General features: G+C 53.3%; 1 protein-coding gene across 7 annotated transcripts in view; it reads left to right on the forward strand.

The window, feature by feature from the left end:
- The window catches only part of SMARCA4 (SWI/SNF related, matrix associated, actin dependent regulator of chromatin, subfamily a, member 4), a 90,291-nt gene that overhangs the window by 56,751 nt on the left and 9,697 nt on the right, over positions 1-23,843 (forward strand). For 5 of the 7 annotated variants that reach the window (XM_061422161.1, XM_061422162.1, XM_061422158.1 and 2 more), the window contains 7 exons: positions 796-962; positions 3,763-3,926; positions 6,002-6,229; positions 6,529-6,627; positions 6,894-6,971; positions 7,612-7,830; positions 12,147-12,400. In XM_061422161.1, coding sequence (XP_061278145.1) covers positions 796-962; positions 3,763-3,926; positions 6,002-6,229; positions 6,529-6,627; positions 6,894-6,971; positions 7,612-7,830; positions 12,147-12,400 — 1,209 coding nt within the window. The remainder of the gene's footprint in view (positions 1-795; positions 963-3,762; positions 3,927-6,001; positions 6,230-6,528; positions 6,628-6,893; positions 6,972-7,611; positions 7,831-12,146; positions 12,401-23,843) is intronic. The other 2 variants (XM_061422164.1, XM_061422163.1) reach the window with 1 other exon arrangement.

Raw genomic sequence — 23,843 nt, forward strand, 5'->3', positions numbered from 1 at the left:
AGCGTGGTTCAGCCTTAGCATTGGGCTCGGATATAGCCTCAAGGTTTCACTCTTAAAACATTCTCAGCGCTAAAGCCACCATCACTTCTCTGGGATAGTAAACTATTTCTTAGAGCGGGAACCCTGAATGAAAGAGCAAAGGTCCTTTTGCTGTGTCTTTTTTTTGTATCAAGTTACATAATGGGGTCCCACAGACCTGGCCTTGAGTCCTGGCCCTGGCAGGTCAGCAGCCATGTCACAGTGCCCCCAGCCTCAGTTTCCATACCTGTAAACTGAGAATGAATGACCAAAGCCATGTGGCCCTCAGCCCTTCTTCTCACTCTTAGAAAGATCGTAGTTGCTCCATAATTCCACAGTCACCCTTGACCTGGGGGGCTTCCCTGGTGGATCAGATGGTAAAGAATCTGCCTGCAATGCAGGAGACTGGGGGTCGATCTCTGGTCAGGAAGATCCCCTGGAGAAAGAAATGGCAAGTATTCTTGCCTGGAGAATCCCAAGAACCGAGGAGCCTGGTGGGTTATAGTCCATGGGATCAGAAAGAGTTGGACATAACTGAGCGATTAACACTTTCACTTGACTTAGGGTGGCCTGAGTTTATTTTAGTTGGATTGGAATGGCTCTGCTGAAACTTTGGGGGCTGGGTAGTCTGCCAAGGGAGACATTCGTGTGCTCCTGGCCCTGGTGGCCAGCCCACCCAGGACTGGTCAGGTAGTGGGTGGGAACACGTTCTCTGCCTGCCTTCAGGGCCCTGTGGTTCATGTCCTGTGTGTCCTTCCCCGCCCCCACCCTCCCCAGGCTGGACCTGTACCGAGCCTCAGGGAAATTCGAGCTGCTCGATAGAATTCTTCCCAAACTCCGGGCCACCAACCACAAAGTGCTGCTGTTCTGTCAGATGACCTCCCTCATGACCATCATGGAAGACTATTTTGCATATCGCGGCTTTAAATACCTCAGGCTCGATGGTGAGTGTGGCCGGGGAGAGAGATGTGTTTGAAAGGGCCTTGTTATCCACTGCTGCCGAAGCTTCTGGAGGGTTTGCCCTCCCCTGTGAGGCAGGGCCAGGCCCAGAGACTCCAGGTGTAGTGTTGGGAGTGGACACAGTGGCATGCTCAGTGACGCAGGCCTGTGGGACTGGGAGGGGTCCTGGGAGTATTGTGCTGGTCTCCCGAACACAAGGCTTAAAGTCCTTGCACATTAACGCTGGGTCCAGTGGCTAATGTGTATCCCATAGACTTAATTTTAGTGGGAAGTGACAGAAACTCATATCCTGTGGGCATAGGGAAGAAAGCCTTAATAGACTCACATAACTGAACTTTAAGGGTAAGGGGTAAGCTTGCTTCAGGCACAGCTGGATCCAGGTACCAAGATGGTGTTAGAGGAGCTTTTCTGGGGCTCTCGGCTCCTTTGTCCTCCATGTTGGCTTCATTGTCAGGCATCCCTTCCAGGCTTTTCTTCCACCCACAGAAATTGGGGTGTCCCCAACACTGAGCAGACACAGTGTCCCCAACAGAGAAGCAGCTTGTCTTTTCCCCCAGGGGTCTGGAGTGAGCTTTCATTTGACTGCTGTGAGCGACATGCCCCCATCTCCACTGCCCTGGTGGCTCTGGGGCTGAAATCAGACCTATCCATGCCGGAACCACAAGCACGGGGAGAAGCAGGAAAGGGCAGGATGGAGGGATCCAGATGTGGCAGGGGTGATGGGGCATGTCCAGTGGGAACCACGCTGGCCTGTGACCATCAGAAGCCTGGCTCCTGCCTTGTTGCCAGCATAAGGGAGTCCTGGGGAGATGGGGCTGAGCACAGTGGTGACGGTGTGCGGGACTCCTGATCTGACACGTGTCCGCTGCCCAGGACGGCCCTAGGGGGAGACCCCCGCTCTCCGTAAGACGGAGTGAGTGGGGCTCTCAAGAAGAACTGGACTTGGGGGACTTCCCTGGTGGTCCAGTGGCCACGACTTCACCTTACAATGCAGCGGGTGCAGGTTCAGTCCCTGGTCGGAAGCTAAGATTCCCGTGTGCCTTGGGACCCCCAAAACTAAACACAAAACAGAAGCAATACTGTAACGAATTCAGTAAGGACTTTTAAAAAACCAATTCACATCAAAAAATAGCATTTAACAAAAGAGAGACTTGAGACTCACTGGAGTAAATACAGTTAAGAGGCGCGGGGTAGACCACATTTCTGCAAGACGTTGTCTAAACTCGGTACCAGCTGCATCCATCCATGGCTGGACACCCAAACCTCTGTGCCTCTGTTGTGTGTTTCTCAGTGCCTCTCGTGGTACTGTGGATTTTCAGACCGTTAACTTGTGATTGCTGGGTGGACCTGTCCTTTGAAATCGGCCCTCCCCACTCCTGCCCAGAACCTTTGCTGCATCTCCGTCTTGCCTTCTTTCAGCTGTTCTTAGAATTCCATCCAGGGTAGTAACCTTTACAAACATAGCTTTGGTCAGGTGCTCATGCGTCCTGAGGCTGAAAGCTGCATCCCTGCCAAGGCCTGTGTGGCCTCAGTGCGCTGGCCTCTGTTGGGTCTGAGCTTTACGATGGTGACACCGCCCCCTAGTGGACAGGCCGAGAGCATGTTCCCACCCACCCAAGTATCTGTCCACTTGCCCCCCAACCCCTTTTTCTCTCCATGACAAGAGTCCTCTGTGTAAGTGAGGACATCCGTTTGCTGGACCACGGTTGCATCTCTAGCATTTCATGTGGTCACTGCCACATGGGTGGAAACTCTGGGAAAGAAATTCCTGGTGGTCCAGTGGTTAGGACTCTGTGTTTCTACTGTGGAGGCATGGGCTCAATCCCTGGTCGGGGAACTAAGATCCCACAGGCCTCTCTGCCCCCAGCCCCCTAGAAGGAATGGCAAAGGGTTGGGGAGCTCAGTGACATGGGGAGCGGAGCCTTCTGCTGTCGGAGTGCTGAGAATTGAGGGTGCACCCAGGGGTACTGGAGCAGCCCCTTGACCCGGCCCTGCCCAGCCGTGCCTGAGGCCTTAGCCCCTCCTAGGAGCCAGGACAGCCCAGGCGCCGTGGACCTTGGGCCTCTGTGCTGTTCGTCCTGATGTGTAGGCGAGTGGCTAAAGGAGCACCAAAAATGACACCTGGTTTCACCAGAGGCACCTCTGCTTTGAGTTGATGGGAGCCTGAGGAGCTTAGATGCCCCTCTGAGGATCACGCCCGGGGCCCTCACATTCGAGTCACTGTGGCTTCAGGAAGTGGGGAGCCATCCTGCCCACAGAGAGATGTATCCCCATTGTACAGTCGCATGTGCTTGCCTGTACAGACGGTTCCCTTTGTGAATGGAGAAAACCCACCACAGGGGCATGGAGGCAGGCTCCAGCCTCTGACCAGTCTGTCATTACCATAGCAGCACCGTGTGTCCACCCAGAGGCCCCTCACGGGTTCGGAGAGGCGCACTGAAACAGCGCGGCTGCAGCGTCTCCCACCACCCCAGAGAGGTGGTTACAGCAGTGCTCAGGGGTCAGCCTGTTGCCTGGGTGTCTGCGGGGTACCAGCCCTGCGCTGCAGTGCCTGCCTGTCTAGTGCCTGTGGCAGCCCCAGTTCACATGGTGGGGCTCATTTTCTTCTACTGGGGTGGGCAGACTGGCGGTCAGTGGTGTCACCTGGATCTGAGTTGCTCGTCAGTTACAGTCCACAGCCATTGGTTGGAAGGCGGCGGGCGTGGTCGCTGCTCCCAGATGCAGGTGTCCCTCTGTGTCTCCTCCCTCGGTCACCCTGCTAACACTGGTCTACCCACCCGGCAGGAACCACGAAAGCGGAGGACCGGGGGATGCTGCTGAAAACCTTCAACGAGCCCGGCTCCGAGTACTTCATCTTCCTGCTCAGCACCCGGGCCGGGGGCCTGGGTCTGAACCTCCAGTCGGCTGACACTGTGATCATTTTTGACAGTGACTGGAACCCCCACCAGGTAACAGCGCGCACCCCCCGGCAGTGACCATGCCCCTAGTGTGAGTGTCCGGCGGCCTCCTGACATTTTCCTAGAGCCCTGGCAGCGCCTGGAGAGAGGTGCAGAGGGCAGTTTCTCAAAAGCAAACTAATTCTTTGCTCTGATTATGAAAAAATACATGTTCTACTATTATTTTTAAAAAAATTTTCTGAAAATTCCCCAGCTGTCCAGTGGTTAGGACTCCACACTTCCATTCCTGCCGGCCTGGGTTCGGTCCCTGGTCTGGGGACTGAGCTCTCACAAGCTGCGTGGCACCATCCAAAAGAAGGAGAAAAAAAAAAACAATCCTGGCATCCCATAGATGTGCAAGAAAATGGAAAATGGCCCCGTCCTATGGTCTGGTAGTAAGGGTCCCCGTTGGTCACGGGGTCCTTCCTGGCCATGTCCTGGCCTAGCCCTCACGCCGGGGCTCCTTTGTATGCTCTACGCACTGCTGCCCTGATGTCTTGTCCGCGCGCCTGCTTGGGGCTCCATGCCCGTAGTTCTTTCAAAACGCAAATACCAGTAACTGAAAGTAACAAACGGAAGTGTGCATTTTTTCCCTTCCCTGCCACTCCCACTGTACTCTGAGCACATGCCAGCCTCTCCCTCTGTACACACAGATGCTCTGGCTTTGGCATGAACCTGGCATGTGCCAGCACGTGTCTCTTCCTGCCACCGGCTGGTGTATTCACATTTCCGTGCAAGTGCACCAAGCCTCTGCCTAGCGCATCCTCAGCAGCCAGCCTTTCTGGTATATGGCGGCCCCAGGCCTTTTAACTCAAACCCCAGTGGGCAGTTGTCCAGGTTTCCTGTTTCTCGGCCTGACCGCTGTCCTCTCATGGAGCCCTCTTGTCCCTCTCTCAGAGCACTGGCCAGGCCCAGGCTGAGCGAGAGGTGGGGTATCTCGGCCCACAGGCCTGTGCCCGTCATGTTCATGTTGGTTCTGCCAAAGTGGCCTCCACCAGGCTGCCCAGCTCGCGATCCTGTTGATGGTATGAGTGAGCCCTTCCCCACGCCCAGTGACCCTGGTTATCAGCATGGGAACCATAGCCTGTATGCCAGCGAACGTCTGGGGTGGTCACTGCCATCAGCCTGGGTTGGAATGGTTCCCACCCGGACTCCCATGACTGGCCTGTTTGCTAGGAGGTGGTGGGGCTGTGCTTCCCCCATCAGCAGGCAGCTGGGGGAGAGGCCTCTGTGGAGCCCCTCCTCCCCACTGGGAGGCATTGGAGGTCATGAGACACACGGCAGGGGTAGGTGTATCATGAAGCGCCAGTCCTCCCTGCCGGGAATCATGCAGGCCGACCAGGAGGCCGAGCCGTGGGGCCAAGACACGCCTGTCCCACCAGGGCAGCCTCTGCTGCCCTGTGGGGTGCAGATCTCTAGGTCAGCTCCACGCGGCCCCGGACCCAGGATTCCGTAGGCGCCCTCCTGGCTCTGCACTGGGCTCATGGGGTGACACAGATCGTGTTGGCACCACACCTCCCACTCTACCGGCGTTTGCTCCACACTAGGCACTGGGTATCCGTTGCCCGTTGGCTCCTCATGCACACAGTATCCACGAGAGGGGCAGGTGTTAGCAGTGGCTCCCAAGGCTAGACTGGTGGGACCTGGGCCTGGGGTTGCCTGGCAAGGAAGCAGCAGGGCCCCCAGTCAAACCCGGCATCGACCTGGAGTGGTGTGCAGCTTCGGCGTCATTCTGTAAACAGTGCTGTTGCGTAATGCGGCCCCACCTAGGGGGCCTAGTCGCACAGTGATGGGCCCCCATGCAACTGTGACGGGATCTGCTCAGGAATATAACCCCTCAGGCGGCCTTTTAAAACCACGCTTTCTTCCCGAGTATCTGCCAAGTTCCACTTAAGGTAGAAAGAGACGCTTTTGCAGGATCTCAGGGTGAAGTCCCCTTGGCGCAGGCTCCAGGTCTCGTTCCTGAGTTTCCTGGCTGTGCAGCTGCTGGCCAGGCAAGTGCTTGTGTGTCTCCCAGCAGCATCCAGTGTCCCAACTCCCCTTTAACCGTCTGGGGCTGACGGCATCTCCCCCAATCCCGCCCCCAGGACCTGCAGGCACAGGACCGCGCCCACCGCATCGGGCAGCAGAATGAGGTGCGGGTGCTCCGCCTGTGCACGGTCAACAGCGTGGAGGAGAAGATCCTGGCCGCGGCCAAGTACAAGCTCAACGTGGACCAGAAGGTGATCCAGGCCGGCATGTTTGACCAGAAGTCCTCCAGCCACGAGCGGCGTGCCTTCCTGCAGGCCATCCTGGAGCACGAGGAGCAGGATGAGGTGAGCGCAGCACTGGCCCCGACCCCCTCCCTGGCGTGAGTGGTGGACGCATGAGCGGCTTTCGTTTTTGTTTTTTTTACCTTTTTTTGCACTTTTTCTTTTTCTTTTTTTGTTTTTTTTTTTGCATCCCTTTGGAGTAAAGGGAGTGTGGGCTGAAAGGAAAGACGATGAGTATACTTGCTTTTTCTTTGAAGTGGTTTTTTTTTTATTATTATTATTATTAAAAAAAAAAAAACAACTGCTGGTGAAAGACGCCGGATTGATAGCCCTGGAGACTGAAGTCCTCTATCTATCCACAGAGCAGACACTGCAGCACGGGCAGCGGCAGTGCCAGCTTCGCCCACACTGCCCCTCCGCCAGCGGGCGTCAACCCCGACTCGGAGGAGCCACCTCTAAAGGTGAGCGGGGTAGTTCAGTCTCCACGCCCATTCAATCCTCGGCTTCTCGGCTGAGACGGCCAGCAGAGGGCCCTGACCCCACGGAGCGTGCGTGTGCGTGTGCGTGTGTGCCTCATCGCTGCCGCGTGGGTCCCCATCCACCGCAGCCGGACCAGGGACCGCCAGCTCCGCTCCCACGGACCGCCGCCGCTCGCCTCCGAGCCCGGCCGCCGCCGCCGCCCACCCCGGCCTCCCCGCAGCCGGACTAAACGTGTGACGTCTTGTAGGAAGAAGACGAGGTGCCTGACGATGAGACGGTGAACCAGATGATAGCCCGGCACGAGGAGGAGTTCGACCTGTTCATGGTGAGCGCCGCGGGCACTGGCTATCCCACCTGCACGGACCGTGGGCCGTGGGGCTCACATGCCCCTCTCTGCCGACACCCAGCAGACCGAGTGGTCTCTGACATCGGCGTCCCCAGACTACTGAAGCCGGGGGCAGCCCTTCGAGTGGGCTGCAGACAGCACCTAACTGACCCCACTTTGTCCCGTGGTCTCCTAAGGTCTCCTAAGCGTGTCATAGGGATGGCAGGACACCCGGGCGCACCCAGTCCTGCTGGTGCCTGTTGTCCTTGAGGCTCTCTCCCTTTCAGAGGGCATCATACTGTCCCGGGCCGAAGAGCTGAATCGGGCCTCGGTCTCGGATCTCCCTCGCCCTTCATGGGTGTGGAATCCAGGGCGTCCTTGGCCTCAGCGGGCCTGTGCCTCCCACTGAGGCTGTCCATGGAACCGCCATCCCATTTCAGCCCTGCTTCTGTCACCTCCACGTCCTTCCCAGTTCTCTCTGCCCCACAGCAGAGTCCCAGCCAGGGTCTGACCTGAGAGCTTAGCCAGTTTGGCCACCACAAAACCCAGCTACCATGTAACTGGGTCCCCAGGCAGGGCGCCCCGCGTGTGCCTGCCGGCCGTCCCTGCGCTAACACTTCCTTGGCCCCACACCCCATAGCGCATGGACCTGGACCGCCGGCGTGAGGAGGCCCGCAATCCCAAGCGGAAGCCGCGGCTCATGGAGGAGGACGAGCTCCCCTCGTGGATAATCAAGGACGATGCCGAGGTGGAGCGGCTGACCTGTGAGGAGGAGGAGGAGAAGATGTTCGGCCGTGGCTCCCGTCACCGCAAGGAGGTGGACTACAGTGACTCGCTGACTGAGAAGCAGTGGCTCAAGGTACATGCTGGAGAGGGCCGTGAGAGGGGCTCAGGCAGCACAGGTTTGGCTGCCGGGTTAGGGGCCTTCATCCAAACCCTGGGCAGCGCCCTTTAGCCATTCTCAACACGAACGGCAGCAACCCTTCACACACGGCTCAGGTTCACTCAGTTCCTCCTGTTGAAACGGTGGCAGGCACACCTTTGAGGCTTCCGAGCCGCTCAGAATGCACTGCTGGGCGGAGCTGGCCATTCGTGTGTCAGGTTAAAGAAAACTTGGTGACCTCGGCAGGGGGCTGGCCAGAGGACCCAGAGCTAGACTAGGGATGTCACAACTCCCTGTAAGATCATTGGGAGTGCTAATGGGGTCAGGTGCCCTGATCAGGGTGCATCATCCCTGGGAGCTGCAGGGAGGAGGGAGCCAGCACCCCGCCCGGCCCCCCGGAACCCCCCAGCCCCCGGCCCTCGGCTCCCAGGGCCCAGCACTGAGGCCAGCATCTGGGTTACCATGACACATCAGACCCCACCCCTACCCCAGAGCTCTGAGTGTAAAGGTGACAATTGAGAGTCCAACCCTCAAATTGTTGTCCCTGAAACAGTACTTGCAGAAGGCAGGTGGCGGCTTTTGGCTACGCCCTGCTGCTTGTCACACCCTGGAATGAGCAGCTGCACCCCAGGCCTCTGATCACACACCCCGAGGTTCCTCTTGATTAACTGTGGTCGCGGCACTTCTGGGCTGTGAAGCCGGGTGGCCCTGATCCTCTCCTGAGACCTCAGAACACCCGAGATTTGCAAGCTCACCCACTGAGCTATGCACCAGAGGGAGCTGTTGAAGCATGCCAGGCAAGAAACCAGCAAAACTCAGATGAGGCAGCTGGGGTGTCCTGTCCCCAGCCCTCAGCTCAGGGCTCTGAGAGGCAGAACAGAACCTCTGACATTAGCCCAGCCATAGACCTTACAGCTCCCGTGGGACCTCTGCCAGCCCTGCATTGCTAAGGCAGTGGGTGCCCTTGAAAAGGGCTTCCCAGGTGGCTCAGTGGTAAAGAATCCCTCTGCAATGCAGGCAACACAGGTTAGATTGCTAGGTCGGAAAGATCCCCTGGAGGAGGAGATGGTAACCCACTCCTGTATTCTTGCCTGGAAAATCCCATGGACAGAGGAGCCTGGAGGGCTGCAGTCCATGGGGTTGGAAAGCACTGGACGTGACTGAGCACACATGCACACCTTTTAAAAAAAACTGCCCACTTGTGTATAATAATAATTTATGCACATTTCTTTCTCTGCATTTTTTGAGGAATAACTTACATACCACGGAATTCGCCCACTTAAGATGCACAATTGAGTGGTTTTGGTGTGTTCACAGAGTTGTGACACTGTCATCACAAGGGAAGTGAAGACCTTTCTCCTCTCAGAGAAACCCTTTCCTCTCCAGCTGTCTTCCCAGCCCATTAAATCCTCTGAATGGCTTTTTGTCAACAAAAATTTTGACTATTCAGGACATGGTCCATGTGTAAGATCATGGAATACATGATCCTTTGATGTCAGGCTTCTTTCACTTAGGAAAATGTTTTCCAGGTACATATAGATTCTCGCGCACATCAAGAGTTCGTTCTTTTTATGGCTGAAGGATAGACCATTATGTGGGTATACAGTACAACATTTGTGTATCTAGTCATCAGTGGGTAGACATCATTGGGGTTGTTTCTGTTTTTCGGCTGTTATGAATAATACACTTGAGTATTTGTGTATACAAATATTGTGGACACATGTTTTGATTTCTCGGGTGGATGCCAAGGAGTGGATCATAGGGTCATTCTCTGTTTAACCTTTGAAGGGACAAAACCCTTTTCCGAAGCGGGTGAACCATTTTACACTCCTGCCAGCAGCACAGAGGGTTTCGGGTTCTCCACATCCTCACGGATGACTTGTTTTTTGGCTTTGGCTGTGCCAGGCGGCATGTAGGATCTTAGTTCCCTGCCTGGGGATCAAACCGGCACCCCTGCATTTGAAGCTCAGAGTCTTAACTGCCGGACTGCCAGGGAGGTCCTATTTGCCTCTTTGATTCCAGCCATTCTAGTGGGTGTGCAGCGGTATCTGTGGTTTTGAACTGCATTTCCAGGGGGCTTGTGGTGTCAGGCCCCTTTTCATGTGCTCGTTGGCCATGTGTAGATCTTCTTTAAAAGCCTATTATCAGACATATAATTTGCAAATATTTCTTGTTCTGTGGGATGGTTTTTGTTTTTGTTTTTCACTATCTTGACGGTGTCCTCTGTAGCACAAAAATATAAATTCTGATGAAGTCAAATTTGTTTTTCTCTTTTAGTCTTGGTATCATGTCTAAGAGTCAGTCCCTTGCCAAATTGAAGGTCACAGAGATTTACCCCTGTGTTTTCTTTCAAGCCTTTTAGAGTGTCAGTTCTTACATTTAGGTCCATGATCCTTTCCGAATTAACTTTTGCCTATGGTATGGGGTCAAGGTCCAGATCCATGCTTTTGCACGTGGCCTCTGGTCATCCCAGCACGGTTGTTGGAAAGACTATTCTTTCCCCTTGGATAACATCCTTTTTTTTCAGTAGTTCATAGTCGGTAAAATTTGTGTTAATAAAAAAGAGATTTACCCAAAACAGCACTCCTCGGTCTTAGCTGTGGGTGTGAAATTGGCACCGCTTCTGTGGCAGCCACTGCGCCCTGTATGCACACAGGCCCTTCAGAACGTGCCTGCCTCTTTCCCCACTGTGCTGACCCACATGTCTTGGGTGTAGGACTGGAGGCTCCAGTATTGGATTCCAGAGCCTCCTGTAACAGTGATCTCAGATGCAGTGACTTTAACACAACAGGAATTCAACTTCTCACAGTTCCACAGGCTGAAAGTCTGAAATCTAGGCATCAGCAGGGCTGTGTTCTGTCTCCAGGCTCCTTCCTTGCCTCTTCCAGCTTGTGGTGGCCCCAGCATTCCTTGGCTTGTGGCCACATCTCTCCCGTCTCTGCCTCCATCTTCACATGGATGTCCCCAGGGTCTCTCTGTATGCCCTTTTCTGTCTCCTAGAGTCTGGTCCACCCTAACAGAGGATGGTCTCATCTCAGTCCTTGAGTTATTACGTGTGCAAAGATCCTGTTATCCCGTAAGATGGCACTCTGAGGTTCCAGGTAGATACAGATTAGAGGGCACACGCTTCAGCCTTCTGCATGCCTGCCCCTGGGCCAGCCTACTCTCAGGCCCTCCTGCCTGCTCTGTGCCCCTGTGCTATTCCTTTAGCCTGGGTACCTCCTCCCACCGCCCCCCAGCCCCCAGGTCTGCTGACGTGCCCCACCCCGGGGAGCACGTCCCACCCCCGACCAGGACACATCAGCTGCCGCACCCTCAGAGCACCACTCACCCTCCCCATGGCAGTCAGCACACTTGTCACCACGTTTGTGGGGGGTGTGACTGTCTCCCCTCCACAGGGGGCAGTGGTCAGTGCCTGGCCCCAGTGCCTGGCCCCTACCTGCCCACAGTTGCAGCAAGTCACTGAGATGAGGAGCCAGTGCCTCCCCTCCTTTTGGCTCCAGGCCCCCCTCCCATTTCTGACTCCAGGCTCCCCTGGACACCTGGCTTCCTCTCACTGGGTGTTCAGATTAGTTACTACTTTGAGAATTCATCTTTGGGAACTATTTTAAAATGAGCATTCATATTCACGTCCTTCAACTCGGCAGTTTCACTTCCAGGAATCTATCTGAAAGACAGACAGATGCCTGGTCATGGCATTACTTAAAAACAGCCCACCCCCTCACCCCACCCTACCCTAAGTTGGAAAGAACCTAAATTGCCCAAGAACAGAGGTTCAGTTAAGGCCTGCTGTGTGAGAAAACACTTAATAGACATTAAAAATTGTGCTGCAGAAAAACGAGAGGAAGTGTGTCTAGGACAACTTAGTGAGCAGAACGACGGGTCGAGGTGTGGTCTGGGCTCTATCCCACTGCCGCCTTGGTTGTGCAGACAGGTGGAGTGTGGTCCACCTGTGGGAACGTTCCTGATACCATTGAACTGCACACCTGACAGTGTTTGAAGCACTTGATTCTGTGGGATGTGGGTCTTAGCACAATTGTTTAACAACATGGCAGGTCAGGGGCACAGTGTTGACCAGGTCACCTCCCGGTGGAGGGCTGACAGGCACCCACTCTTTGTGGCTCTGCACCATGAGACTGTGACTCTTCAACTTATCACAGATGCCATATGTCCGTGAAGGACAGGGTTGGGGAGGCAGAGTTTTCCCCCCCTGGGCCCACGGGTCTGCGCGCGGCCTCTGCTTGTCGACCTCGGTGCTGGCTGTCCTATTTTTACCACTATTGACCCTGAAGGCCATCGAGGAGGGCACGCTGGAGGAGATCGAAGAGGAGGTCCGGCAGAAGAAATCGTCACGGAAGCGCAAGCGAGACAGCGACGCCGGCCCCTCCACCCCGACCACCAGCACCCGCAGCCGCGATAAGGACGACGAGAGCAAGAAGCAGAAGAAGCGCGGCCGGCCACCTGCTGAGAAGCTCTCCCCTAACCCGCCCAACCTCACCAAGAAGATGAAGAAGATCGTGGATGCCGTGATCAAGTACAAGGACAGGTAAGTGGGGGCTCCGGGGGGGCCCTGTGAGCCCGCTGCCTCCAGGGCAGTCACTCCACAAGCTCTGATTGGTTCTCCGTCTCAAGAGTCTCTGACCTCATGGGACATGATGTTCACGTCCTGGAAGACGGGAGACAGTGTCAGCCGTGATGAGAGGGCAGGAAGGTGACCTTTGAGAGGAGCCCCAAGGAGGGCAGGTCTGGGGCCAGTGCTCCAGGAGGGGCCCCACTGTGGGGTGAGTGGAGGACAAGGGTGTCTGCTGTGATGGAGGCCGATCACGTGTTCAGTGGACCGTGGTGAGGAGGCTCCTGTGGCTGGAGCAGAGAGCCAGTGGGTCTCCTGTAGACACCTGCCCCTACGCTCGTGCCCTCTTCCCACCTGCTGTAGTCTCCCTGGGCCATCGCAGGTCAGCCGCTTGTTGAGAAGACATAGACCTGGGTCCCTGCCCTCAGAGAGATACCAAGTAGAAGACTGTGTGCTTTCTGCTTCAGTGAGGGTCCTGAGTGGATCAGGAGCTCTCCTTAAGAGAGGGGCTTTTCCTGGTGGTCAAGCAGTTAAGGCTCTGTGCTGCCTTGCAGGGGACACGGGTTCAATCCCTGGTCAGGGAACTAAGATCCCACATGCTATGTAGTGTGGGCTAGGGAAAAAAAAAAAAAAGGATAGAAAAGGCAGAAAAAGAAAACCATGGCTCTCTCACAGCTCTCCCAGGAGATGCGTGCGTGTTCTGCCCACCAGGGCAGGTTGTGTGCAGGTGTGCAGGGCAGCCAGGGTCGTCCTTCAGCCCCCCAGTGTCTGTTCCGCTTCCTGCTGCATCCGGGTCGATAAGGCTGTCCCCATGGCAGGAAGGCTTGAATTTATAGCAATGCTTAGCAGTTAGTCACAAGCAATGTGGGGGGAATTAATCTGTGGGAGGGAATAGTGTGAAGGTGTGAGCCCAGGGGGCATCCCTTGGAGACACTGTTAGTGTGAATTTTGGAGCGAGTAGTGACTGTTATAGAACCCAAATAAAGGATGCAATTTGTGCTAAGAATTTTCTGTCGTAAGAAGAGAAACAATGGATGAAGTGGAGAAGAGGCAGATTCAAGTTCAACTGCTGGGCCTAAAAATGTATAATCTGTGTCATTGTTGAGAACAAAATATCAAACTCATTTGGACACTTCACCTCTGAGGCAGATTCCACAAAGAAAAAGAAATGTAGAGCAGCAATTATTCAAAATATGCAGTGTACCAAAATCCAGTGAAAATGACAGACCCTGGTGTTTTCTTCCTAATAATATTCTTCCAAAAGAACCTTGTTAGAATCGAGAAAACAAAGACCCTTGGAGGTCAGTGGGGAAGGATGGGTTTTTCTGAACGTCATGCAGATTGCTGGCATATCCAGACACAGAAGATGAATCTTGACCTCTCCCTTCCCTGCACACATGTATTAATTTTAAATGGATGATAGACAAATGTGATGTAAATGAGCTGTATTTCAGTAAAGGTTTTTTTTTTTAATGTGAAAAGAGCAACTTGGGAGAAAATCTTCATGGCCTGGAAGGAGGCTAGACTTCTTCAGGAAGTCAGAAATGCCACTAGCAGTAGAAGACTCTTAAGTGAGACTTGACTAAAGTTAAAAACGTCTGTGCATCAGAAGACACCCTCTTAACAGATGGGGAAAGTTGTTACAGACTGGGAAAGGAAAATCAGATTTTAAACAGGCGTAAAGGGACTTCCATGATGGTCTGTGGTTAAGACCTTGTGCTCGCTCCCAATGCAGGGAGCACAGGTATGATCCCAGGTGGGGAAACTGTAAGATACTATGTGCCATATGGAGTGACCTTAAATAAAAATAAAATGGGCAGGGACTTCCTGGTGGTCCAGTGGTCAAGAATCTGCCTGCCAGTGCACGGGACGTGGGTTGGATCCCTGGTCTGGTAAGATGTCACCTGCCACGGAGTGGCTAAGCCGGCGTGGCCCAGCTGCCAGTCCTACACTGTCGAGCCTGCGCTCTGCAACGAGAGGCCACCACAGTGAGAAGCCTAAGCACCCCAACTGGAGAGTGGAGGAAGCCCGTGCATAGCACTGAAGACCCAGCACGGCCAGAGGTTTGAAAATAAACAAAACGGGCAAAAGGCGTGAACAGACACCTTCCAGAAGAGGATGGCTTGATGACCAGTCAGCATATGAAAAGGTGTTCTGATCACTGCACAAACGTCATGACCACAAGGAAACGTATGAGTGGATGGGAGTGATGTGCCCCCTCATGTGCCCCAGAACGTGGAGCTCCAGGACCTCACACGCTGCCCATGGGCGCACCGGGCTCTGGGCATTGTCTCCCAGAGCTGGACACACTGACTGCACTTCTGACGTGGCCACTCCAGTCCTAGTGCTGAGCGCACACGCCCACCAGAAGACACGCACAGGTGCGTCCACGGCAGCTCTGATCACAGCTGCCCTAAAGGAAACAGCCCAGCGTCCACCCCCGGGAGAACATGTCCACGGTGGCCCAATGGAGAGCAGAATTCAGCCAAGCACAGAAACAGCCAGCGTCGGCTCCCTGGAAGAATCTTACAGATGCTTTGTTGAGGGAGAGAAGCCAAACACTGACAAGTACACGTTCTGCGCTTCCAGTTACAGGAAGTTCAGAGGCTGATCACTGGTGATGGGTGTGGATCAGTGCTTACTTCCGGTGGGGGGACTTGACAGAGAAGAGGCACTAGGCCCTCTGGGACTTTGGAATCTGGGTCTGCACTCGAAAACCTTTACTAGGGGTGCACCTCAGATGTATATACTTCCCCATAGCAGGCTACATCTCGGTTACAAAAAAAACCACAGGGCTTCCCTGGTGGTCCACTGGCTAAGAGGACCAGTGCGGGGGGCCCGGGTTCCACGCCTGCTCAGAGAACTAGGTCCCACATGCGGCAGCTAAGAGTTCACATTGCACAACTAAAGACCCCGCCTGGCGCAACGAAGACCTGGTGCAGCCAAGCAAATCAGTAAATAGACACTTGGAACCAGCATCTTACTGACAAGACCCTGGATATGTTCAAACCAAAGACAAGATATGTCAGCTGTCAGCCCACCTGCTGTCATCCTGTGACTTAGAGAAAAATCCATCTGAGCATCGTGTTTCGCCATCGGGACACAAGAGAAAGTGGCTCCCCCAGCTGCTGGGAACCGCCATTCTCCTGGCCTGTGTGAAATGGGTGGTAAATTGGTCTGGCATGGTGCAGGGAACCCTCGTCAAGACTAGTCTTTAGAACACAGAGATCCTGTTAGGGATTCTGCCATCCAGCCTGCCGAGAAACCCAGCTGCAATCACAGAGCTGAGCTCCCAGGCCTGTTGGACCCACACAGTGGTGCCTCCATTGAGGGTTGGAAAGGTGGCTGACATCTAACCTCATGTCCTCCTGGAATAGACGGCCACGCTAGATTGGGCATGCCTGCTAAATCGCTTCAGTCAGTCCACCTCGTGTCCGACTCTGTGCGACCCCACGGACTGTAGCCCACCAGGCTCCTCTGTTTGTGGGATTTTTCAGGCAAGAACACTGCAGTGGGTTGCCATTTCCTTCTCCAACACTAGACTGGGAACTCTCCGTTAAGCTGGGGGAACTGCAGAGCAGTTACAAGAAGGACCGCGAATAAGACCATTCCAGGAAGTCCGCCCGCACTCCAGCTTTGAGATGAGTTTGGTTCTTGACTGGAGCTGGGCCTTCCACTTGCTGGGTTGCTGGTGGCCGCACAGGAAGAGATCAGACGAGGCACACAATTGCTTCAGAGATGACGTGTGGGAACAAGCTGACATTTCTGATGTTCTCAGCAGACAGTTTGAAGTCCCGGGGAAAACCTCAGTGCGGTTCGTGCAGCTGTAGGATTAGGCCCTGCCCTGTCTCTTCTGACCACAGCTGCAGAGTCCAGGGTCTCCAGGTCCATCCTCAGACTCGATGATCCCCTGGAAGGACTCTCAGAACATTCTGAAAGCTGGTGTGCTCAGGGTGATGGTTTTTTACAGCGAAAGGACACAGGTTAGAACCAGCCGAAGGGAGAGGCATAGGGAGCAGCATCCTTCTGTGGCGTTGCAGGCAGCACCAACGTTGCTGGCAACATTACAGGAGGATGCACACGGAGCATTACCAGCCCGCAAGCCTTGCTGTCTGGGAACTCGGTCACATAGACATGACTGAGCACCCACGTGGCTGCCTGGTCTCCACCCCCTATGGTTGAGCTGATGCCGTGTGACCCCACACCTCTGCCTAGAATCACATTCATAGACTCTGTGCCCAAGGCCCCCAATTAAAGAAAGTCACCCCCGTCCCCCGTCCTGCCCAGGCAGGACATTCAAGGGCCGAGAGATGGCCTCCCAGCAGCTGAGGACAAAGGCCAGACCTTTCTTTGGGCCAGGTTATAATCTCTGTGATGCACCTGTCACCTACCTGGAAGGTTCTGAGGGACTGACCAGTGCGCCACACCAAGGAGAATAGACATAGAAATCGGAGGCAACCTAACGCACTTTTTTGTCTCAGACTTCCGACCACTCCTTCCCAGAAGGAAAAGTAAAACTTTGGGCTTAAAGATCCCATTTCACTTCCAGAACCCTGTGATTAGCTAAGCACTGTACTTGAGTTAAACGTGGATCTGAAGGAGAGACTGTTACAGCTTGATTCTTCTGGCTACCACAGAATGGTCACCAGACATTATCAGTAACTGGCTTCCATGGAGGGAGCCTGCCTTGCTGAGCCGGGCTCATGGAGCTGCCGTTCCAGCCCCTGGTGGTCATGGAGGCTCGATGCGGTCTCTCCAGAGAGAAGTGGCTGGGCCCGCCCTGAGCTGCCACTGATCAGCACCACTCCAAAGTTCGCTTTCAAGTGTTGATTTCAAGATCGCCCCACAGTTATGTCCAAATACCCATGCAGTCATGGTTGCTTGCACCTTCGCATCTATATCCTTGTCTGCATGCAGGTAATGTCCTGATTTGGAACCTTTTGCTCCCTTCATGTGTGTTCAGACTTAGGGCTGCCACACCCACCCTTCCCCAGTTCCCTGCCGCCCATCCATGTGCCCTGCGAGTAGCACGCCCTGGAGTTGTACGGCTTCTGACATTGGCATGTGCGGCTTCTGGCATTGGCAGCTACAACCCCCTGCTATGTCAGGATGAGGATGCACATCCCAGGACTTCACTGGTGGTCAGTGGCTAAGACTGTGCTCCCAGTGCAGGGGGCCTGGGTTCGATACATGGTCAGGGAACTAGATCCCACATGCCGTAAGTAAGAGTTCACATGCCACAGCTGAAGATCCTGAGTGCTGCAGCTAAAACCTGGAGCAGCCAAATAAATGAATAAGTAAATATATTTTTTAAATGATTAAGATGGTAAATTTAAAAGAAAGAAAATGCACCACCCGCTATGGGTTCACTATGGGAAAATGCTTGAAGAATCTGCAGTTGACCAGTCCTGGCCTGGGCAGCCCTGGAGGCCAAGCCTGCGTGCAGGGCCTCTCAGGGCACCTTCTTCTTGGTGCTTGGAAACCTGAAAACTACACAGAGGAGCCATCTGTTAAATAGCCATGAGTGAAACCAGAATTAATTAAGTTGGAAATAGAGATTTCCACTTTAAGCACGCAAATAAGTTAGGCTCCGGGGTCTGGCCAGGGACTGTGTGTGGTACCAGCTGCTGTCTTCTCCCCCGACCCTTCGCAGGGAGGCAGCTGCTGGTGGCCAGAACATTTGGGCGCTGTCTCCAGATGCCAGTCAGCGGTCATGTGTCCCAGGGCCATGGCGCCTTTGGGACGGCTTCAGAGAAGTGCATCTTCTAGAAGGCCCTTCCTTCTTCAGGGTTCAGCCTCCTTAGGACCCCACAGAACCCCCTCTGTGCCCAACTGGCTGGGGTGTAGAGCTAGACTGTTAGCAGCTCCAGGGCAGAGCTGTGGCTGCTGTAAAATCTGCATGGATGGTGGAGGCATGTCGGCACCAGGTGTCCTGAATTTGCTCACGGAGCTGAGGTTGTGCAAGAGAACATCTTTGTTTTTAGGAGATTCTCAGAAGTTATTCCCAGAGGGTTCAGAAAGCTGGTGATGTGTACAGGTGCCCAGGCTAAGCCTCCCAGAGCTGAGCTCCACTGGGTGGGGACCCAGAGGGCCCAGGTCCCCTTCTCCTGTCTTCTTACCAAGGACCCTGGAAAAACTGTAGGGGTCTGTAGATCTAGGGTCCATTACAAGATCCAGGGCTCCCCTGGTGCCTCAGTGGTTAAGAATCTGCCTGCTAATGCAGGAGTCATGGATTTGATCCCTGGTTCGGGGAGTTCCCACATCCCTCTTGAGCAACTAAACGCGCTCACCGTGACTGCTGACCCTGTGTTCCAGAGCCCACGTGCTGCAGCTGCTGAAGCCTGCAAACCCTAGGGCCCATACTCCACAAAAAGAGCAGCCACCGCAATGAGAAGCCCAAGCCCCGCAACTGGAGAATAGCCCCTGCTTGTCACAACTAGGGAAAAGCGTGCCCACCCACAAAGACCCAGCATAGCCAAAAATAAATACAATTATTTTTTTTTAAAAGGCACCAGAGTTCCCCTTGGGTGATGAAGGGCCCCATGGCATGCACCATGGCAGCTTCACCCGGGTCTGGGGCCCACTGCCCAGACCCTCTTGGCATTTGCCCTCTGCCCTTGGAGGCGGAGGGCAAATGCCTTGATTAGAATAAAAAAGCAGATACCTCTCCGGGGGAAAGGTTGTGCCTTGATTCATAAGAAAAACCAGGGCAGAGTCACAAGGCCCGGGCAGGTTGTTGAGCCGAAACCTTCTGTAGGAGAGGATGCCCCAGTTGGCTCCAGTCCCCTCAACATGGGCCTCTGGGGAGAAGAGAGCGGACGACAGTAGGCGGTCTTAGAGCCCTTTCCTGAGCGGGCAGGGAGGCCTCAGGCTTCTCCTGCCTCAGCCTGTGGCAGGCCACACTGTCCCTCTGTCAGGAGCCCAAGCTTGGGTCCTCCAGGGGCAGGAGGCAGGCCTCCACCTGCAGGGCCAGGTCTGGGGTCAGCGTCATCTGCCTGGCACCCAGTCTCCAGCCTGGCATGGGAGGCGCCCGGGTGAGATGTTGTGAGAAAGAGTGCTGATTGCTATCATCCAACCCCAGGCCAGTCAGCGTGGGCATGGGCCTGGCTGTTAGCCAAGTGGGGCTCCAGACCACAAGAAGGTTAACTTGGGTGGCCTTCTTGAGCCAGAATGAGATTCTGAGCCTGCCACAGACTCTGCTAGAAGAAGCTCCAGCTGCCCAGTGTGTCAGGCCAGTTCCACCCCCAGGCTTCACTCTCTGCTGGTGATTGCTGTGGTCTAGACAGATGCTTACTCCTTGGAAGGAAAGTTATGACCAACCTAGATAGCATATTCAAAAACAGAGACATTACTTTGCCAACAAAGGTCGGTCTAGTCAAGGCTATGGTTTTTCTAGTGGTCATGTATGGATGTGAGAGTTGGACTGTGAAGAAGGCTGAGTGCCGAAGAATTGATGCTTTTGAACTGTGGTGTTGGAGAAGACTCTTGAGAAGTCCCTTGGACTGCAAGGAGATCCAACCAGTCCATTCTAAAGGACATCAGCCCTGGGTGATCTTTGGAAGGAATGATGCTAAAGCTGAAACTCCAGTACTTTGGCCACCTCATGCGAAGAGTTGACTCATTGGAAAAGACTCTGATGCTGGGAGGGATTGGGGGCAAGAGGAGAAGGGGACGACAGAGGATGAGATGGCTGGATGGCATCACCGACTCAACGGACGTGAGTCTGAGTGAACTCCAGGAGATGGTGATGGACAGGGAGGCCTGGCGTGCTGCAGTTCATGGGGTCGCAAAGAGTTTACATGACTGAGCGACTGAACTGAACTGAACTGAGACAGAGCACGCTGAAGACCACAACAAAAAAAATAGGGATCCCGTTCTAATGGTCTTCGTGGCTCATGTGCTCAGTCGTATCCAACTCTGCCATGCTAAGACTCCGTGCTCCCAATGCAGGGAGCCCAGGTTCGATCCCACGTGCCACAGCTAAGACACCTGGAGTAGATGGCACACCTGAGAGGTGGCCTGCGTTGTGATCTGCCTTCTGCCACTTGTCGTGTGGCCCTGGGTCTGCTGTCTTTTCTCCAGCAGAAAGGTTTCATTCAAGCTAAGTGGTTTCAAGTCCAGCATAACGGAGTTGGGGTTAGGTTTTCTTTAAAATGAGATTTGGATTTCATTGTTGAACTGTATTAAGAAACATGAACCTCAGGGACTTCGCCGACAGTCCAGTGGTTAAAAAACTTCCTCTTCCAATACAGGGGGTGTTGGTTCGATCCCAGGTTGGGGAGCTAAGATCCCACATGCCTCTAGGCCAAAAAACCAAAACATAAAAACAGGAGCAATATTATAACAAATTCAAGAAAGACTTTAAAAATGGTCCACATTGAAAAAAAAATCTTCAGGGCTTCCCTGGTGTCCCAGTGGTGAAGAATCCGCCTGCCAATGCAGGGGACACTTCTAACCCTGCTCTGGGAAGATCTCACTTGCAACGGAGCAGCTAAGCCCTTGCGCCACTACTACTGAGCCCGTGCTCTGCAACAAGAGAACCATCGCAATGAGAAGCCACGCACTCCAGGGAAGAGTAGGTCATTACAGCAAGAGAAAACCCCACACAGCAGTGAAGACCAGCACAGCCAAAAGTAAAATTATTTTTAAAAAGAGACATAATGCCAAATGTAATGTGACCGTTGATTTCAAAAAATATTTTAAAAAGGAAGAAAGAAACATAAGCCCTCGGGCGTGTCATTGGCCCCCATAAAGCAGTCAGTTCACTAGAAATGTTGGTTCATTAGGTGCTAATTAATCAGCATCGTCACTTGCAGCCAGTCCAGCCCTCCTCAGGAGGAGGATCCTGTAATAAGGTCCCCCTTCCCCCTCCTCTGTTGGGAGAGTGTGTTGAGAGTGCAGGGCAGGTGGCCTAGAGACCTTTCCTATTGGCAGGTTCCTTGGTGAGTATTATCTCCTTTTACTCGTACATGAGGCTGGATTTTTCCTACACCACACAGCCATAAATCTGACACTTGAGATTGATCTCATAGCAGTGGATGCCCGGCAGGTGGAGGCTCTTAGTAAATATCTGTAAGTGGAACTGCTGTAGGTATTTCACTTTTCTGATTCTCGAAATGTCCTTGACTTTGTAATGGGTCAAAAATTGAACCTAGTAAGTAATTTTGTTCTAACATTTTTTGTAAAAAATAAGGATACATGGTTTTGGTGGGGTTTTTAAACACTTATTTATTCGGCTGCATCAGGTCTTAATTGCGGTACACGGGATCCTCGTTACAGCTTGCAGGTTCTTCACTGTGGCTCAGGGGCTTCTCTAGTGGCAAAGCACGTTGAGCTTGTGGGCTCTCGTCAAGGCGTGTGAGCTTAGTTGCCCCACAACATGTGGGATCTTAGTTCCCCAACCAAGGATCAAATCCATGTCTGCCTGTCATGGAAGGTGAATTCTTAACCACTGGACCATCAGAGTAGTTCCTGGACTAATAGCTTTTTAATATGTTTCATTATTTTATTTTCAGGTTTCGTGTATGATGTGCATGCATGTATCTTGAGATGCTGTATCAGATGAATGTTCTGCTGCTAGATCAGTTCGTAATATCCTGAGCTGCACCTGTCTGGGGCTTCTCTGGTGGCTCAGATGATAAAAAAAAATCTGCCTGCAGTGCAGGAGACCTGGGTCCAATCCCTGGGTCAGGAAGATCCCCTGGAGGAGGGCATGGCAACCCACTCCAGTATTCTTGCCTAGAGAATCCCCATGGACCAAGGAGCCTGGTGGGCCACCATCCATGTGGTCAGAGAAAGTCAGACACAACTGAGTGGCTAAGCACAGCTGCTCCTATCTAGGACCCTTGCTGATACATTTTACTGACTGAGTCAAAAGAGAAAATGGCCCAGGGCGAGAAGATGTTATCTAGAGGTGACGCTTACTCCTTGGAAGGAAAGTTATGACCAACCTAGATAGCAGAGACATTACTTTGCCAACAAAGGTCCGTCTAATCAAGGCTATGGGTTTTCCAGTGGTCATGTATGGATATGAGAATTGGACTGTGAAGAAGGCTGAGCGCTGAAGAATTGATGCTTTTGAACTGTGGTATTGGAGAAGACTCTTGAGAGTCCCTTGGACTGCAAGGAGATCCAACCAGTCCATTCTGAAGGAGATCAGCCCTGGGATTTCTTTGGAAGGAATGATGCTGAAGCTGAAACGCCAGTACTTTGGCCACCTCATGTGAAGAGTTGACTCATTGGAAAAGACTCTGATGCTGGGAGGGATTGGGGGCAGGAGGAGAAGGGGACTCCAGAGGATGAGATGGCTGGATGGCATCACTGACTCGATGGACGTGAGTCTGAGTGAACTCCGGGAGTTGGTGATGGACAGGGAAGCCTGGCATGCTGCGATTCATGGGGTCGCAAAGAGTCGGACACGACTGAGCGACTGAGCTGAACTGAACTAGGAAGATCTGCACTCTAGGAAGGAGAGCGGTGCTGAGGGACAGGGTGGGGCAAGTAGTAGGATCTATCAGGAGCACCATCTTCAGTTGACTGCTTCTGCTTGCCTGAGGCTCTCAGTGCGAAAGACAAGAGTGCTGCTGTGATCCATTTGCAGTGTCTGCCCCTGTCAGAGGATGAGCAATGGGAGGCACCAAGCTGTATGTTATCATCCTTGGTACAGACATTCTTCCTGTTATTTTTAGGATTCATAACCAGGGCTCAACAAACCAAATCAGCAGAAATAAGTTCTGGCTCACCACTTGTATGTGTATAGTCTGAATTAAGAATTTTTTCTTAAATGAGTTTCAGAGAATCAAAAGAATACTATTTGGGGACGTCCCTGGCAGTCTACTGGTCAGGACTCGGAGCTTCCACTTTAGGAGGTCTGAGTTTGATCCCTGATCAGGGAACTAAGATCCTGCAGGGTGTGTGGTGAGGCCATGAAAAGAAGATGACAACTATTTCATGGTATGAAATTATATGAAAATCAAAGTTTGTTTTTTTATAAATGACATACCTGGATAGTGTATTAAAACCTTAGACTGCATATTAAAAAGCAGAGACATCACTTTGCCAGCAAAGGTCCGTATAGTCAAGCTATGGTTTTTCCAGTAGTCATGTATAGATGTTAGAGTTGGACCTATAAAGAAGGCTGAGTGCTGAAGAATTGATGATTTTGAACCGTGGTGTTGGAGAAGACTGTTGAGAGTTCCTTGGACTGCAAGGAGATTAGTCCTGAGTGTTCATTGGAAGGACTGATGTTGAAGTTGAAACTCCAATACTTTGGCCACCTGATGCGAAGAGCTGACTTACTGGAAAAGACTCTGATGCTGGGAAAGACTGAGGGTAAGAGGAGAAGGGGGCAACAGAGGATGAGATGGTTGGATGGCATCATCAACTCAATGGACATGAATTTGAGCAAACTCGGGGAGAC

The sequence above is a fragment of the Bos javanicus genome, chromosome 7 (assembly GCF_032452875.1).
Source record: "Bos javanicus breed banteng chromosome 7, ARS-OSU_banteng_1.0, whole genome shotgun sequence".
NCBI classification, from domain to species: domain Eukaryota; kingdom Metazoa; phylum Chordata; class Mammalia; order Artiodactyla; family Bovidae; genus Bos; species Bos javanicus.